Source organism: Pogona vitticeps, chromosome 4 (assembly GCF_051106095.1).
Source record: "Pogona vitticeps strain Pit_001003342236 chromosome 4, PviZW2.1, whole genome shotgun sequence".
In the NCBI taxonomy this organism is placed as follows: domain Eukaryota; kingdom Metazoa; phylum Chordata; class Lepidosauria; order Squamata; family Agamidae; genus Pogona; species Pogona vitticeps.
This window is the reverse complement of record NC_135786.1, coordinates 128,261,159-128,278,425: the sequence shown is the minus strand read 5'-3', so window position 1 is coordinate 128,278,425 and position 17,267 is coordinate 128,261,159. Positions and strand designations below refer to the sequence as shown.

At 44.4% G+C, this 17,267-nt stretch overlaps 1 protein-coding gene and 1 long non-coding RNA gene across 6 annotated transcripts in view; both read left to right on the top strand.

Moving 5' to 3' along the window:
* Positions 1 to 17,267, top strand: part of PCDH1 (protocadherin 1) — a 130,990-nt gene that overhangs the window by 13,890 nt on the left and 99,833 nt on the right. The window contains exon 1 of one of the 5 annotated variants that reach the window (XM_020799219.3): positions 308 to 743. The exons of 1 other annotated variant lie outside the window; for it this stretch is intronic. Coding sequence is in view for 2 of the 4 variants with exons in the window: in XM_020799218.3 (XP_020654877.2) it covers positions 1,696 to 1,762 (67 nt within the window). In the remaining 2 variants the exon portion in view is untranslated. Of the gene's footprint in view, positions 1 to 307; positions 744 to 1,341; positions 1,763 to 2,815; positions 3,264 to 17,267 lie in introns of those variants that run through there. 3 more of the 5 variants (XM_020799218.3, XM_020799224.3, XM_078392471.1) reach the window with 3 other exon arrangements.
* On the top strand, positions 3,270 to 17,221 carry LOC144588923 (uncharacterized). The gene is made up of 2 exons (XR_013544682.1): positions 3,270 to 7,480; positions 7,566 to 17,221. It is a non-coding gene; the product is annotated as an uncharacterized LOC144588923 (long non-coding RNA).

Genomic DNA, 17,267 nt, shown 5'->3' with positions numbered 1-17,267 from the left:
AAACGCCTCAGCGTCGTCCCGCGGCAACCTGGCCCCGGCTGCCGTCGTGGCCGCTGAGGGGAAAGGCCCGGGAAGGTGCAGGTGCTCCACTTCCACTGCGCCCCCCCCCCAGCAGGTGTAGCAAAAGGCAGCGGGTGACTCACCGGAACCACCAGCCGGGGGGGGGGGAAGGGGGCGGAGAGGGGGGAAGGGAGCGAAATGGTCATGCCTTGGCCCGGGGGCAGGGTTTGCCAAGGTCAGCGTGAGTCACATGGTGACTGGAGCCCTCATGTATGGAAAACGGGTGGAGTGGGGAGGGGAAGAGAGGTGGGGAGGGAGAGAGAGAAAGAGTCCGTGGCTGGAGCCGAGAGGCTTGCTCCATGAGTGAAGACAGGTCTCGCGCTCCTCTCCCCCACCACCACCACCACCTCCCCTCCGCGGTAGTTTGGGCAGTAGGCCTCGCGTGCCCCTAGCGGCAGCGCCGGATGCCTCGGGTGCCCGCCGCACTAGTGCGCGCACAGGCGAGCGGGGCTCCTCCTCCTCCTGCTCCTGCTGCCGGGCGCCGCGCAGAGCTTCCATGCCGGTGGGTGCAAGCGCGCGACCTCGTGGCTCGGGCAGCGGCAGCAGCTGACAGTCAATCAACTTCTCAGTTGCCAGCCGGGGAGGCAGGCGGCTTGCAGCGGGCGCTGCAAATTTCCCGGCGGCTGGTGCGGTTGGCTGAACGGGAAGAGGAGCCGGCAATCGTGGGGCTGTGAACTTGCCAGGCAAGTAAATGGCTGCGAAGTCGGCGGCCGCGGAGTGGAGGGTGGGGTGGGTGGAAGCCACGGGCGCACACACGGAATTGGCGACCGGGGACTGTGGCCCACAGTGGGCTACGCGCACTGGGAGTCGAGCCAGGACCAGGCGGTTCGCACTGCGGCTGGCTGGCGGTGCGGGGCCGCTCTTCCGTCCGCGTTCCCGGCCATTTCGGGAGAGCTGCCCATTGCCCGCTCTGCAGCAGCATCAACCTGCCAGCCGGCGATGCCTCCGCGGGAGCTGGAGGAGGCTCTTTGCCCATAGCTGCCGGCGAAGAGGAGAGCGCGGCTGGAGGAGACCTTTGCCGGCCCGGCCCGTTTTAGTGTAAACACACTGGCAGCTCCTCGGGCGAGGCAGGCGAGGCTGGCCCGGGTGGCTGTTGCCGCCGCCTCGGTCGCCGCTCCCGCAGCCTCTTGGTTGGGCGCAAGATCTGATAAGGCGCCGGAGCTCCACCTCTCCTCTGGCAGCGCCGACGAAGTAGCAGCGAGGAGGAGGAAGAGGAGGAGGCAGGCCGGGCAGGCGGGCGGGAGGGAAGGACGGGGGGAGGGAGGAGAGAAGAGGGTGAGGCGGGGGGGAGTGGGCTACAATCCCTTGGCTGCGCTTCTCCTGCACAGCCTCCTTCTCACACACACCGAGAAACAAGCTCCGACTCGGACACAGCCCCAGAGCTACCCACTGATCCTCCCTGCCGAGCACCGCCCGCGTCCAGAACACTAGCCACTGCCCCCGCCGGTTTCCGTTGGCGGGGACCCCGGGGGTGGGTGGGCGAGCGGGCGAGCGAGCGAGCTCCACTGTCGGGTTTCTTTCCGCTTGATTTTCGCTGGTGGATAACGAGGACATCCCGCGGCAGCATCAGTGGCTGCGAGAGCCAAGCTGATCCCGATCTTCGGGGGAAGGGAAACAGGCAGACCGTGGAAGAAGATGCCTGGAGAGGAGCGGCGAGCGCGGAGAAAGCCGCGGGCGACTCCGTGCTGGTCGCTGCCACTAAGTAAGGAGGATGCGCGGCAGGGTGCGAGCAGGACCCGGGCGAGCGCCAAGCGGGAGGCGGGAAGGACACATCTGTGCAGCCGTGTGTGTCGGAATGCGGTAGTCCAGCATCCGCCGGGCTGGAGGAAAGGAAGCGGCGCCGGGTTGAGGGTGTGGGGGGGGAAGGTTTGGGAAGAGAGGGAGGCAAGAAACCCTTGGTTGTATCCGAGGCAGAGTGTAATGGGGTGGGCTGGTGGGAGCAGCTGTGGCAGCTGCCAATAACGATGGGGAGAGCTTCCAGAAGGCTTGCTTGGGGGGACCAAGTTTCTGGCGCAGACTGGAGGCGCGATCAGCGTCGGATTCTAGCACTGGGGCTTTTCTAGCCGCATATAGGTATAGCTGCCCCCCCCCGCGCGCGCGCTCCATCGCTTCAGCTGCTGCTTCCTCCCGTTGCTTGCCCGTCATTTCGTGGTGCCAAAAAATCGCGGAGGTTCCCGAGCGTCTTCGGACCCGGCATTATGTGAGCTAGATGGACTTGGGAGTGCCCCCCCCCCCCCGAAATCAGAAGCAGTCGCCCGTGTTAGGGGTGGTGGCGATGAGGGCTTTCTGTTCATCTCGACACCCACCCACCTCGCTTTATACCCAAGCAGCTCGATCTGAGCTTAAAAAAAAAAACCGCGCGGGGAAGAAGAAACTGCTCTGGACATCGCTAGTTTTCTAGTCTCCCTTCTGCGACTAGTCGGATCGTAACACACACGCACACACAGAGAGATGATCGCGCCCTCTCCCTTAGAGGCAGTGGCATGAAATGCTAGGCGACCGCCATGGCAGAAGTATGGCAGGATATCTCGTCCTGCCACTTGTTGGGTGCTGGGGGTGGAAGGGAAGTTCCGCATCACTTCTTGCCCCCGCTCCGCAGGAACAGGCGAAGGGAGCTGGCAGCCGCCCCGGGTGCCCGGCGTGCGCCTCCCTCCCCTCGGTCTAGCTAGGCGTGGGCTTGGGGACGTCGTGTAACTGCAAATGCTTTTTTCGGAATGCGGCTGTTTTGAGCGTTCGTTTGAAAGCGGGGACGCGGGGAGGGGGGGGAGAGAGAGAGGAAGAGAAGCGAGCGAGCCTAGCCAGCTACGCCCGCTTGTGTGCTGCTGCTGCTGCGCGTTTGTGACTCACAGGAGCAAGAGCGCCGTCTCTTCCGCGGGGTGGTGGAAGAGACAAGCAGGGTAGCGAAGGTGGAAGGTGCAGCGCATTCCCGCCCTTGGCAGCTTCCCGAGGCAGGCCGATCGCCTTCACGACGTCGCTCTTCCGGGACTGGTCACACACAGGGTAGAAAGGGACGTAGGGTTTGCTCACACCAAGACTATGCACTATAGGTAGGAGTGTTCCTGTGTAGCATGATGTATTCCTTCCTCTCCGGGTGATGCTCTTAGCATGAGTGCTTTGGAGAGAATGGAAGGAAGCCAGCTGGGAGATTGAAATGTATTGTGGAGGGAGGCCTTTTGAAAAATGCATTACCGGAATTGAATAGGGTAAGTTTCAGAAAGCTCGAAAGAGGATGATGTGGCTGTGGATCATGTGGAGGTAAACGAAAGCATAAGCCCGTATGGGCTCGATGCAAAACTTTGTATGTGCAGCATACCAGGTGTGTATGCCTGGCTGGAGATCTTGTTATAAATATTGATTGACATTCTTGGCTAGAACTCTTGTTTGCCCATGTTGTAGGTGAAATGTGCCTATGCAAGATACACCAGTGCAGAATATGATATGTGGAATGGGGGAGACAGGCATGGTGTGGAGAAGACAGGTGCGCCTGATGGAGCTGTATATGTGGTGCACGGGGAGAAAGGATGCATGACACATATATGAGACTGTACTTCAGAGTGAAGGGATATATAAGGTGCAATATTGTTTTTTATTGCAAAGCAAAAAGCTTGTTCCATTGTTATTCTTTGCTGCTGAATTACTTTTTGCAGTTTAGTCTTAGCCCTCCCTACACTGAAATACTGTAATGTAGCAGCCAGAAAGCTGGATAACTGTATGGGAGGAGCTATACTCAATCCCTGGTTATATGTTTTGAACGCAGGAGATGACTATGAATGATTGATTTCTGCCAACCATTTGTGGTTGCTACAAGTTCATATTCATGTACTTGCAGTTCTCATTTTCCCATAGTGAGTACTCTGTGCTTTTTAGATGTTAACTAATAGATTTGTTGTATTTTTAAAGAAAACAAACAAACTCACTCAAACACTTCCCCACTCCCTGCATCTCTTGTTTAGGCAGCTGTTCTTTTAGGATATTGGGTTGGGCAAACATTTATTCTTTTCCATTTCCGAGATGTATTTTCTTGATATTTCTGGGTGTTTGTGTTGCTGGCTAGAGAGCTTTTTCGTCTGGAGTATTTCCTGGGGACAATTTATGATGCTTTCACTTGGTGCACAGTTTTTATCTTCTAGCATCTTCTGATAAGGTACATACCTGATGATTTGAAATAGGCTTTGGGAGGTGAATGACATTGCTAGTTACTGATGATCCCCCAGAGTTCCAGCATGTGTTTCCCAAAGAAATCACCATTGCCATCTGTAGTGCCTCAAGGCAGTTTTGGTATCATATATGCACTCACAATTACATGATGCATATCGTCTATAATCAATAGGCAGAGAGGTTTGTGGTTGTAATCATAAACTGGAGTCAGGAGGTTTTTTAAATGACTGGATATTTTTGTTCATGCTAATATGTTTAGATTTACTTTAAATCAGGGATTGTAACGAGAAAGGGGAAAGTGTTTTAAGAAAACCATGTATGGATACCAGCTGCTCTGGTTAATGTTTTTTAGAAAGCTTTTAAGATGCTAGCACAGGCCTTAAGAGACTCTTAAGGCCAGGTCTTTGGAGAAAGGTCAGTTTTGTAACAAATCAACAGAAGCTGGAGGATGAAGGACTAGGCAAGCAGCTCAGTAGGGGTGCAACTCTAGAGAATGACTCTGGTTCCTATGCTATTAAAGTATGTTCCTTATAGCAGTGGCCCCCAACCTTGGGCCTCCAAATGTTCTTGAACTACAACTCCCAGAAGCCTTCACCACCGCCTCTGCTGGCCAGGATTTCTGGAAGTCCAAGAACATCTGGAGGCCCAAGGTTGGAAACCACTACCTTATAGAACAGAGAGGGTCCACCCAAATTATGAAGTTGAATTATCAAGCTGCAATAGCTGAACTTCTATTCTCTGAGATAAAACATGAAAGATCACAAATGGAAATGAGAGACATACTTAGTAGTCTAGGAATGAATCCAGCAAGGAGGTTTTTGGTGAATTGGTGTATTCTACACATGGGTAGGAATTGTTTAGAGCACTGGTTCTTAACCTTGGGTTACTCAGGAGTTTTGTACTGCAACTCCCAGAAGCCTTCACCACCAACTGTGCTGGCTGGGGTTTCTGGGAGTTGCAGTTCAAAAACATCCGAGTAACAAAGGTTAAGAACCACCGGTTTAGAGGTTGGAGCACATAATTTACTCATGGACACATCAACTACAGGGGGACACACAGAGCAGTAAATGTGGGTGTGCGTGTTTCGTGCTGTATTGATGTGGTTACTGAGCACCACTGTATGTTGAAAGGACAAATGCAGTACAGAGGCCATGCATGAGATAAAACTCTTCAGCCTGATGATTGACCCCATAGGCCTAGAGGGGGGAACCCAATACCCCCCAGAAATATAGTGCCCATCAACTTTAGTGAGTACAGCCTGTGGTAAGGGATTATGAGAGCTGTAGTCTAAAACAAGAAGGTTCCCGGTAGTTTATCCCTGTCATTGCCAATACGTATTGTTAAGCATTCATTAGTCAAATGATGGGTTGGATCTTTACGTAGCACTTTTGGATGTGCAAATTCAAATTTTTAGTTGACTTTTATTTTAATAATTAAAATAAGCTACAATCCATTGGGAAGGTCTCTTGGGCAAGCCACGGCATTTAAATGATCAACGAGTGACCAGAATCTCCGACAGCCTCTTCTTGATTATGCTTTATAATGTGCCCATATCAGATCCCATGACATAGTTAACATTTGCAAGTGATTACATTACACAGTGTAATGACTTTATTTGTCCCTCCAGAAATCATGATGTTCTGCACCTTAATAACAGTACAGCTGCCTCTTTTTTCACATTTTGTAGTTGCTAGGCAGTCGAGTGTAGCATTCCTTTCCATACCCTGTGTTATATGCTGTAACTCCATTGCACAATATGAAAACAAAAAAATAGATATGTGATCAGTATGTCGAAGGAAAAGTTAAGTTTTGTTATTAGCATTATTAGTATCAGGGAGGGGGGAAAGCAAATTTTGTTGTTATTGAGGACTTTTCTTGAGGCTGGACGGTACCAGATTTTATTTTGTAGCACAGGCTTTGAAATGGCTGGTGAGATGGAGAATTAGCACTTTTATTTGAGTTGTCAAAGACTGATCAGAAGACAATTCTGGATGACATGTGTTATCCTATGTTGGATCCAGTCTTTAACTGAGAGATCCCTTCTCTATTCTCAGTTTCTCTCATCCCCTCCCCTGCTGCTCACCACTGTTTACCTACCTTACCATAGTCCAAACAACAAGGCACCATCAATATACTACAGTTAGGATATACAACTGGGTCCTGCTTCCTATTCCATCTTCTGCTGAGATTGGACTGGCCACCATTGAGAAGATGAGGTGGGGATTTGATGCAGTCTTAATTTGCCGCAAAAAGTGCACATGGGCCCCTCTTTGCTGAATTTTTAATAACAGATCAAAACACCTTTGTTTTAAGAGATTTTTTAAAACTTTTTGTTTTGCATTCTAGTTTTAACTTATCTTTTCCTGAATTTGTGTATTCCCTGAGTTATGGTTAGCATAATATGTATGTTGAATATTTGCCTAGTGCCTACTATCCCTTGCTTCTGGAAGGTTCTGAATATTTTCTAGGAAATATGCTTAGGATTGGCTTGAAAGCCTCATGTTCTTCAACAGTAGTTGCTTCAGTAAGTGATCTTTCTTGGTATTGTAATTATTGGGAAACAGTAATTTAATCATTCTCTTGTTTCAAATCAGATGTTATTGTGTGATTCAAAACCCATGTAGACTGCATCTCTGAATTTGGATGTTCAAAGGCCCAATTTAGGGCATAACTACAAGCTGTTTGCAGCCAGGGCAGGGGACTTTTAAAAATGTAATCCTAGGCATGTGGGGTATGCCTGCTGATTTCTATCAGAACTACTTTATATGATTGGATGAGATTTAACCCATCCCTCCCCTGCCAGGATACAGAGGAAAATATGTCCTTGTTGCAATTAGTGATAAGGGAATGATCATGTTACCTCTTATTAGAACAAAAATGTTCTATACAAACATTTAAATAGTACGTCATAAAATAATCCATTTGGTTTTAATGGATAATCTGAAGATGGCATCTCCTGGATCTTGTCTCTTTAGGGAAAGAAAAAGGCTGGGAAGAAGAGTATTTTATGCCCAGAGGTAAGGATTTAGGGCTTTTGTAAGCACTAGTAAGTGAGGAGATTACTCTTAGTTTTAACTTTTTGTAGCTCCTTGGTTGCGGGATGAATGTCTGTGTATGCATGATACTTCATCAGAAGATCTACATAAGAAAAGTTGGGTGACATACTGAAAAGTGACAGGAAAGCAGTTAACCCTGAGAAGAGAAAGGAGAGAAGAGAAGGAGAGACTGAGTATTGATGGGCAGAGGGGACTGAGAGATTAAGGTGAAGAATGGTTGTTGTGGGTTTTCTGGGTGAAGAAGTCTGAATGTCACTGCTGCAGGCAAAGATGGCTAGGTGGGTGGAGAAGTAGGGGAGTTGTCTAGAAAAGGGAAGCCTTCCCTACAGTGCTCGCAGTGAAGGTCTGAGGCATTTTAGCAAATGGCACTCAAGGCTGGGGTGTGTCATTCATGAATATTCTTGATCATGGGGGGACAGAAAGTAGATGAGTCTAGTTTTATTGCTGAAAATACATCCCAGTCAGTGTGGCTTTTCCCACTCTGTTTTCAAATGGAAGGCAAGTACTTACTTTCACTGGGAGGTGACAATTATCTTGTGCAGTTCTCTAGAAGCCATGGGTATGTAAACTCTGTATAGGCTGTCCTGATTACCAAGGGCAGTTTTGTGCGTCAGAAGGGCTGAAGAGCTGTGTTTGGGAGAAGTGCTCCACCCAAGACATTTTGATCCCTGATATGGACAATCCAAATTATACCCCACTGTGCTATTAATTAACAGGGCTCATGATTTATGGTACCAGGAAGTTCATGGGCCAGAATGTTCAGATGAGCTTCTGGCTCGGTTGTGCCCTATCTTCTGCCTGTAGCAGCTGTCTTAGACCAACCTCACCTGATGACATGCATGGCTTTGTTAAATTTGTTTATGTTAGCACAAAATAAAACTTTCTAATACTTGGATCCTTGGACTGGGATTTTGGTGATTGAGGCTGTAGTTCCCAATGAGCCTTAAAACTTGCAACTTGGAGTACCTTAGAGAGCTGTTTGAGGATGAAAGTGGCAGTGAGGAAAACAACACACCACCTTGGGAATCATTGGAAGAAAGGTAGCATATAAATGTATCAAATAAATAATTATTACACATGCCTGAAACTTCTGATATACAAGTAAAATTATGCAAATTGATGTGGCATCTGTGAGATAATGGAATAATTTACTGCGAAAGGAGGAATGATGATTGGGAGGGGCGGCTGGACAGATGAGGCAGATAAACAGGATGGGAGAGAAATTGTATGTTGTGACTTAACTAGGCTGCAAAGTGCAGGAAGTGACTAAGGTTGCATATGGGAAGGTTATGGGACAGCCTATAAACTGGTAGTGGCCTGTTTAAATGTAAACAGGATGGTGCTTAAAGATCCTTTGAGAAAGGAATGTAATTTGTCTTGAGGCCATGTAAGAGGGCACAAGGGCAGTTGTCAGTGGCTGGAGTCAATAAGGCTCTTGGCCTTGTCCTTTGTTAAACAAAGAGGTATCAAAAACTGGTAATTTTGTTTCTTAAATTATTTGTGCAGGAGGTTTTTAGTGACAGCAGATATTTGTTATATTTTAGTCTAAAGTATATTTGTATTCTTGAAAAAATATTTAGTGCTGTATCATGAAGCATATTTTAAATTGATTTTTTAAAAAACATCAGTTTGAGCAGCTAGGCTGTAAATTGCAATTCACACTTTCTTGGGAGTAAATCCCAATGAACAACATGAATTATTCTTGAGCAGGCATATTAGGCTCTAAATGTTGCAGTACTCATACTATAGGCACTTGCTATTTTACATACTGGCTGGTCAGTGCAGATTCAATTTTGTTATTAGCAACTTTCAAATCTTGTGGTTAATGAGTATGTAGTAGGACACTTTGAAAGCTGTTTTGGAAGCTGTTTTTGTTCTGAAGGATTAGCATAATGAGGAATGGAAGGAAGAGAATAAATGACTATTCTGCTTTTGTCAGCTTCTGTTTGTCTACTTTTACCAAAATACATTTATGTAGATGTTCAGTAAGACACGGATTTAATTTTCAACACTAATCATTACAAAGAGGCCTCCAGCAAAAACAGCATGTTGAAGTGACGTCAGTGTCACCAGTTCAATGTTACAAATAGCATACAAGGTTAGACCAATGTTTTGTCTAGTCTAGTATTCTGTCCTCAGCAGTGGCCTGTATTAAATGCTATCTAATATGCTAGAATGTTTCAAATTCATTTGTTTAGTGATTAGGGAAAACCTTCAGATTTAGGACTAAATTTAGACTATCTCCTTTTGGGTGAAGTTCCAGAAAGCCAAGAAACTAGAAATGACAGCTAATACTTTAATAGTATACTCTCTGATAGTAATGGTGTGCAATATCACAAATAATGTTTGTTCACAACTTACACTCTATATATCCATGTGTTGCTTTGGTCTTTCAAGCTTACATTCCAGTGGTAGAGGGAAAGATTCCCATGGAGCAGCAAAAATGGCCTACTTTATCCTGTTTGTCTTATGACACTCTGAGAGTTACTCTATTGTAGCAGGAATCCTCTTACAAATTGTTCCATGCCTATTATTTGCTTGTATTAGTATCTAAAAATGGGTTGATCAATGAGAAAAATCCTTCTAGGGCCTTTCAACACTGGCTCAACACAGCATTTTTGTATGGCATTACAGTAGGAACAACCTGGTTGGTTTCTTATTCTGAATTGTAAACATTAAAAAAAATCACTCACTACTATATTGAGTTTTGTGGCACCTTAAAGACTAACAAGCTTCATTTGGCAAAAGATTCTTATGGATTGTGGTTCCCTTCATTGTATGCATGCAGAGAAGCCTGGAAGACAAGCCTTTTTTACAAAATTGAAGGGGCAGGGAATGCTAGATGTGATAGAAATTGAAAAGGTGTCAAATTATATTACTGGAGCTCATTAAGAGTCAGATTTCAACAGGAAGAAGTTCAAGACATTCAGTTCCATCTCCCAGAAGGGAAGTAAAAGGTTCTTATCTCACTACGTGTGTTAAGCGGTTCATCTGTTCAGAGTTTCTATATCACCTCCCAGTTTTTGTTAGTTTTATGGAAACTGTATTTATTATGTTTGATATCTGGAAAGTTTTCTGTAGTTGTAATTTTTGCACTTCTATTTCATCTGGTACTTTTGATTCCAATCCACCACCTATTGTGTATATCTAGAAACTAAGCTCTTCTTTTATACTTAGCATAGACAAGATTTTTCTCCACCATACATGAGTTAATCTGCTTATCTGTGCTTGGATGTACTTGTCACCCACCACTGACTGTTGAAAGACTCTTAACAACTACCATTAGGATAATCACCAATCTGGCACTTTTTGCATTTCTATCATATTTTGTATTTTTCTCTCCCACCCCCACCCCCCCATTCCACTTGCTCACCTCAAAAGCTTCCTCTGTGTGCCTGGATAAAGAGGATAGCAATCCTGAAATCATCTGACAAATGAAGCTTGCTAGACTTTAAGGTGCCACAAGGGTTTTGCTATTTTTGCAGACTAACATGGGTGCCACCTGGAAAATTTCTCATAGGTTGAGATCTCTATCAGCAACCATGTTGTAAGATGCCTGGCTTTGAAATTCGAGATAACTATTAGAGTAAAATGGTCTAGGTGATAAGTTTTTGCAGTTGAACAGGAATACTAAGGAGGATTATTCATGCTCTTTGCTTCAGATATTAACCTCCCAATAGGACTTTTCAGCAGAAAAGATGTGTGGGCTAAGACTGGTGAGCTCCATTGTCTAACATGATACTCTGTTTAATCCCTTGTGAGAAGGTTTTAGAGGTGAAGAACCATTTGCTCACAAATTCAATATATTACATCCTCCATACCCAAATTTCCAAGGTGCTCATTTTTTTCTTAATTTTCTTAAAAAAAAAAAACAGTGAAACAAGTTGTTTTCAAAAGTTGTTTTTGCCATTATTCAGTATTGGTGCCATCATCAACATGGTTATCAGTGTCATGCTCCAAGTTGTTGTTATCATCACCAGCAGTCTCTTTCCTGTTGCATTAGTGGAGATCTTCTTATCTCCCATTATTTAATTCATCCTGCCAAGTACTGGAGTACTGGTATGGTTTAGCTCACAAAGGATTTCTTTACTAGTACAGTAAGACTCAGGTGTTTCTTGAGGTACTTCAAGGCAGGGACGATGTGGAATATCTTTACTAGTTCTAGGAATTGCATCCTCCCCTTCTGGATCTGGACTTGAATGGCCAAGAAAATGTTTGTAGGTACAGTGGTGCCTCGCATTACAACGTCAATTCGTTCTAGCAAAATTGCTGTAGAATGAAAACGTCATAAAGCGATTTTTAAAAGCCCATAGAAACGCATTAAAACCCAGTTAATGTGTTCCTATGAGCTGGAAACTCAACATCCAGCGAAGATCCTCCATGGTGTGGCCATTTTCGCTGCCTGTGCAGCAAGGAATCCGTCCCATAAAACAGTTGGCAGCCATTTTGTTTACCTGATGGCCATTTTGAAACTGCCGATCAGCTGTTAAAAAAATCATCGCGTTGCGAGAATCGGTTCCTGAATCAGGGAAACGATCATCACAAAGCGAAATTCCCCCATATGGAACATCATTTTGCGATCACTTTTGCGATTGCAAAAACATCGACGTCAAGCGGTTTCGGTGTTAAATGGAGCGCCCGTCTTGCGGGGCACCACTGTATATGGAGAGTAAGTTGTTAACATATGATATTAGGCAATGTGCTAAGTACTGATCGGAGGGCATATTTGTTATGTAGAGCTTCTGGCATCATGAAATAGATTTAACCTGGTACCCAAAGGAGGAAGTTTTTTTCACTCTCAACTTATGATGACCAAATACAGTTTTCATGGTATATGAGATGTTCAAGGAATAGATTACCATTGCCACCTTTTGGCAAATTTCTATAGCTTGCAGGGGCGGGAGCTGAACTCAGATGGCCCAGACCGTGGTTCAGAATTCTACCTGCTAATACCACACTTGGTCTCTATTATTCTCTTTTTTTACAAAAAAAAAATCTGTGTAGTATTCTTGTAGTATTATAATATATGACCCAATATATGAGAGGTTTATGTTTGAGTAAGTCTGTATGGGATTGTAGCATACCTCATCCCACCTCATCTTGCTTTTGTCTATAATCTGGCCTTCAGACAGGATGGAAGAGTAAATGCAAGCTCCTTTTAGTTCTGTTTATTCTCTCTTTTTCTCTTTGATTTCATGTAATTTCCCCTTCTCTCAGATCTTCCAAGCTGTCTCAGAACTGACCAAATAATAATAATAATAAATCTTCCTCAGAATTCCTATGGCAGCTTTGTAGGGTTATACCGTATTTTCCTGTTTATAACATGCCCCCATTTATAAGTCGCCCCCTCCAATTTTCTAACTCCAAAATTAAGAAAACTTAGCTTTGAGGATTGAGCCTCTGAGCTCAGAATGTGGGGCATTTTGTCTCCGTTGAATCTTGAGCCTAAAGGAGATGTGTTCCAGTTGGTTTGTTCAGGATCAGCTGACGTCAGTTCCATAAGGCTTGTGACTAGAGGAAGCCAAATCTCCTGACTGTAGGAAAACTAAGCCTCGTGGCTGAAGCAGGACTGTTTAGAGAGGCAAGGTATATGCCGTTTTGTTCTCTCTTCAGCTATCTCAGCTTACTTCTGTGTAAAAGACACCCCTTAATTTTTAGGGTAATGATTTTAGGAAAAAGTAGCATCTTATAGATGGAAAAAATATGGTAAATAGCTGTGCTTCAAAAAGTCCCTCTCATTTCCCATGCCATTGTCCTGATTCATGTTTTGGAAACTGTTGTCCCTGGGGTTTCCATTAGGGAACAATTGCAATAAGAGGCCTGGCAGTATCTGAATTACTAACTTCCAAAACATTATTAATTAGCTAATTAAATTCATTTATCTTGGTTGGAAACCAATGTTCCCTCTAAGCTGCGTGGGTGTGCAGTGCTGCATCGGGGGCATATAGCCAAGCCAGTACTGCTGCCCATTTGCTTCCAGTCACCGCCAGAACCCCACACACATGGAGTGGAGCCCCCACCCAACACTCCAGAAAATTATAGGAAATGTTGTTGGGAACTGTGTTGTATCAGGAGAGTATCTCCTCAGCTAATTCATTCATTTATACCTCCCATCACTATTGTATTAAGAAATACTTGGTCTATGATGAACTGATTTGATTTGGGAAGGATCGTTCATGCAGGTGAATTAGTCACTTTCTGTCTCTCACTTTAGATCTCAACCTTCTCTGTAAAGTTTAATAAGGATGTGCCTCATTCCTTTTCCCTTTCTCATCCGACACCCACTTACCATCACATCACTAGCAGTATTACGAAAATGCGACCACTAACTCATCAAATTCTTCCAAAGTGAATTTAGGCTGCCACTGGTCCACTAGATACATCCTCCACCCCATGCTGCTGTCCTTCCAAGAGCAAGATCTCACACTGGGAGCCAGACACAATGGGTAGCAAGTGAATTTTTTTTTATAGGGAAAACATTGGCCTCTTTTTTTCATTTGCATTTCTGCATAGTGAAGGTTTCTGCTGGAAATCATGGAGATGTACCCTGTTTCCCCTAAAATAAGACCTAACCTCCAAATAAGACCTAGTGTGATTTTTCACGATGCTTGTAATGTAAACCCTACCCCAAGAATAAGCCCCAGTTAAGTGAAACCCCACCCTCCACCGTTCTGCAGCAACCAGAATAAGATAACATGACTGTATTTGAATAAATGTAGACTGTTGTACATAAAAAAAAAATCCTCTGAAAATAAGCCCTAATGCATTTTTTGGAGCAAAAATTAATACAAGACACTGTCTTATTTTCGGGGAAACAGGGTAGTTCTATAAAAGGCACTGCCATCATCCACAGTGGTACCATCTTTACTACTCAACCATTTGAAGGAAGCAGGTGTCATAGTGTGCATCTGCTCTTTTTAGGAAGTGTTTCTGGTGCTTGTAGGCTTCCGTAGCCCCTGAAGTAAGTCCCCCGTGCCCCCAGTTAGGGAGAGAATTGGGATAGAAAACACTGGAGAGAATTTCTCTCTTCATCTATTTTTACTACAGTATAACCTGTTTTCACACTCACCACCATCCTGGGGTTTTGAGCATTCAGTAGGAGAACTCAACCCGTTCTGTCTTGGGGATGACCATAAGTCTGCTCAGTCTTCTTTAGCAGTTAAAGATTTTTTTTAAGTCACCAAAAAAATTCTTAAAAGCCAGGCTACATCTCAAAATATCTATTCCATTTAAAAAAATTTATTTATTTTATTGGATTTCTACCCCGCCCATCTAGACCAAAGGTCTACTCTGTGGTATTAGCAGTTACCATAGTTATTTAAAAAAATTCCATTTCAATTCCTGAATAAACCCTGTACATGTTGGCACACACTTCTTTAATCATGGTCATAATAGCACCATTAAGCTCTAAATTTTGAAATTTGTGGATATGTTCAGAAGTTGATGATTTTACCTTGTTAAATTTAATCTTGTATAATAATGTGTAAAAGCACCGATTAGAAAATGAATATGGTGAGATATAGGTACCTTGAACTTGGTTCAGTCAAAGCAGGGGGGAGGGGTAGAGTAAACTCTACTCTTACCAGAAATAGTCCCATGTGCATCGGAAATTCACATGTGTATTTAGTCAGCCCAGAAACACAGGGACTGCTGTGAAAGATGCATTGATTTATACTATTAGACTGTGTGCATCAGCGGTGCGGAACCTTTTCCAACCAAAAGATGAATTTGGATTTGGGTGTGGGGGGGCCATAGTCCACTGGCAGGCAAGATCATAGGCAAAAGGGTGGGACTGAAAATACCAACATATTTAGCTCCTACTGCCAACAGTTAAGCTCTAGGAGAGCTTCCAGAATAGGGAGAACCCACAGAGAAACTTGGAGCCAAGAGATAATGGAAGGGGGCATAGTCATATTGGAAATGCCTCAGGGGGCCAGTTTGGCACCTCAGGAGGGTCGAATTTGGTCCCAGTTTCCCCACTCTCCTTTATTTTGAACTTTGACAAATGGTGAAACCAGCTTACTGAGAAAAGTCCAGGAACAAGCAATTATTTTGTTTCACCCTGTGTTTTACTAGAAAACAGAGCTACTGATTAATATGCTAACCATTAGCCCTGGACCAGCAGATCCTTCCTTATAAGAGGAATACTAGGGGAAAAATAGCATTGGGGAGCTAAGGTTCACCAAATAAGCGGGGGGAATGACAATGGAGAATACGAAAAAGAGGACAGAGGATGTCAAGGGAGACCCAGAACGTAGTGCGTGGACAACAGGAGATCCTTCAGAATCCACTGGTAACCAGAAGGGGCAGAATTGATATAGGAGAAAAATTAGTCAAAGTAGATATGATGAGAGGAAAATGAGAGTAATTTCTGATATTTCTGTTAATTTTGTTTTTGGGTCCCAAAATACCTTACTTACTGGTTAAACTTATTAGTGCGCATAGCCTTTGGGGTGCAAAATGGGGTAATCATATCAGCCTGCAAGATGTAGTCTTCATTCTGCTTGGTGGAATGCTGAATTCTTAATTCCTCATATATTTAGACTCACCCCTCAACATAAAAGACACCACTGTAAAACAGTGAAGAGCCATGCAACATTCCTTTCCTCAAGATTCCTCTCATCTAGTCAAGAACAAGTCCCTTCTTTCCCCCATCCCCTGCCCCTTCAAGATCTCTGTAATTCCTACAGAATGCCTCTAGCATCCCTTCCCTTTGAGAAGCAAAGCCTAGACACACATTAAGACTAACTGATTACTAAGAAATATGCCAATAACCCATCAAGTGCTTTAAACAGAACAAATCAAGTGTCTCAGAAAATTCTTCACTATGCATAATAGCAAGGAAGAGAACATTGCAGTTTGTTTTCATAATTGAGACGAATAAGGAAAAGATTAATCACAGGTAATTTACTGGGGGTGAAGTTCAATGTGGATACCCAAGGCAATTAACCTGCCTTTGTATACATGATGATGGGGTGCTGTAGACCGGAGGAGAGGAACTCTGACCCTGGAAACAAGGATTAGGCATCAAAACAGAGAAGTAGAATGCAAGGAAGGATAGCAAGAAGAGGCTGAGACTCAAATAAATTTGAAATTGCAAAGTACAGTACAAGGTAGGTATACACTTGGTATCACAGTCAAAAAGAAGAGGGGTTGCTGAAATCAAAGACTTACAGACATCAGACTGGGAGTACAAGAGGCAACTATATTGAGTAGATTCAGGAGTGTACCAATGAACATGCTTGATCTTGTGTCATTTCTAATGCTAGGCAGAATCTGACCTGGTTGGTCCTCAGATGGGTGACCATCACAGAATATCAAGGTTTACTTGGTAGAACTATAAAAGAATCCTATCACAAAATCTGGAGGGCTGCTGTTGGTCATTAGTGATAAAACTGTGCTAGATGGGCCAGTGGTTTGATCGAACATAGAGATCCTCCTGAGTGAAAAGAGACAATTATTTGGCTTTGGGGAATGCTAGGAAACATTCCTTTGGGCACTTAGTTGCTTTAATGAATTAATGATGATTAAGCATTACACAGCCACAGTTCTGATATATCTAGTTAGATAAAGGTATGCAGAATAAATGAATATCTTGAGTGGTATCCACTGGGTACTTCAATTGTTGATCTGTCCTGTGGAGTGAGTTGAAGCTGATTGCCTGTCAATATGAGGATGTTTTGATGCCTGACCAGATTGGTGTTAGAAAATTAATTTGTCTTGGGACTTGCCGAGAGTGCTTGAGGATCTCCCAGCAACTCCAAACAAGCATGAGACAGTTTCCTTTTCTAACAGAAAGTTGGGCTGGAGATTGGACCAGAAAGCCATCCAGCTAGCCCTTTCTGCAGGTAATCACAATTTAGGTGTGGATCTGGCAGGTAGAACTCCCAGAAATTGAGAATTCTGCGACTTGGGAGTCCAAAAATAAAAACACCAAGAACAAAAAATGTACTAGGTATATTTTAAAAAGTGTTAGGATAATGCAAACACAAA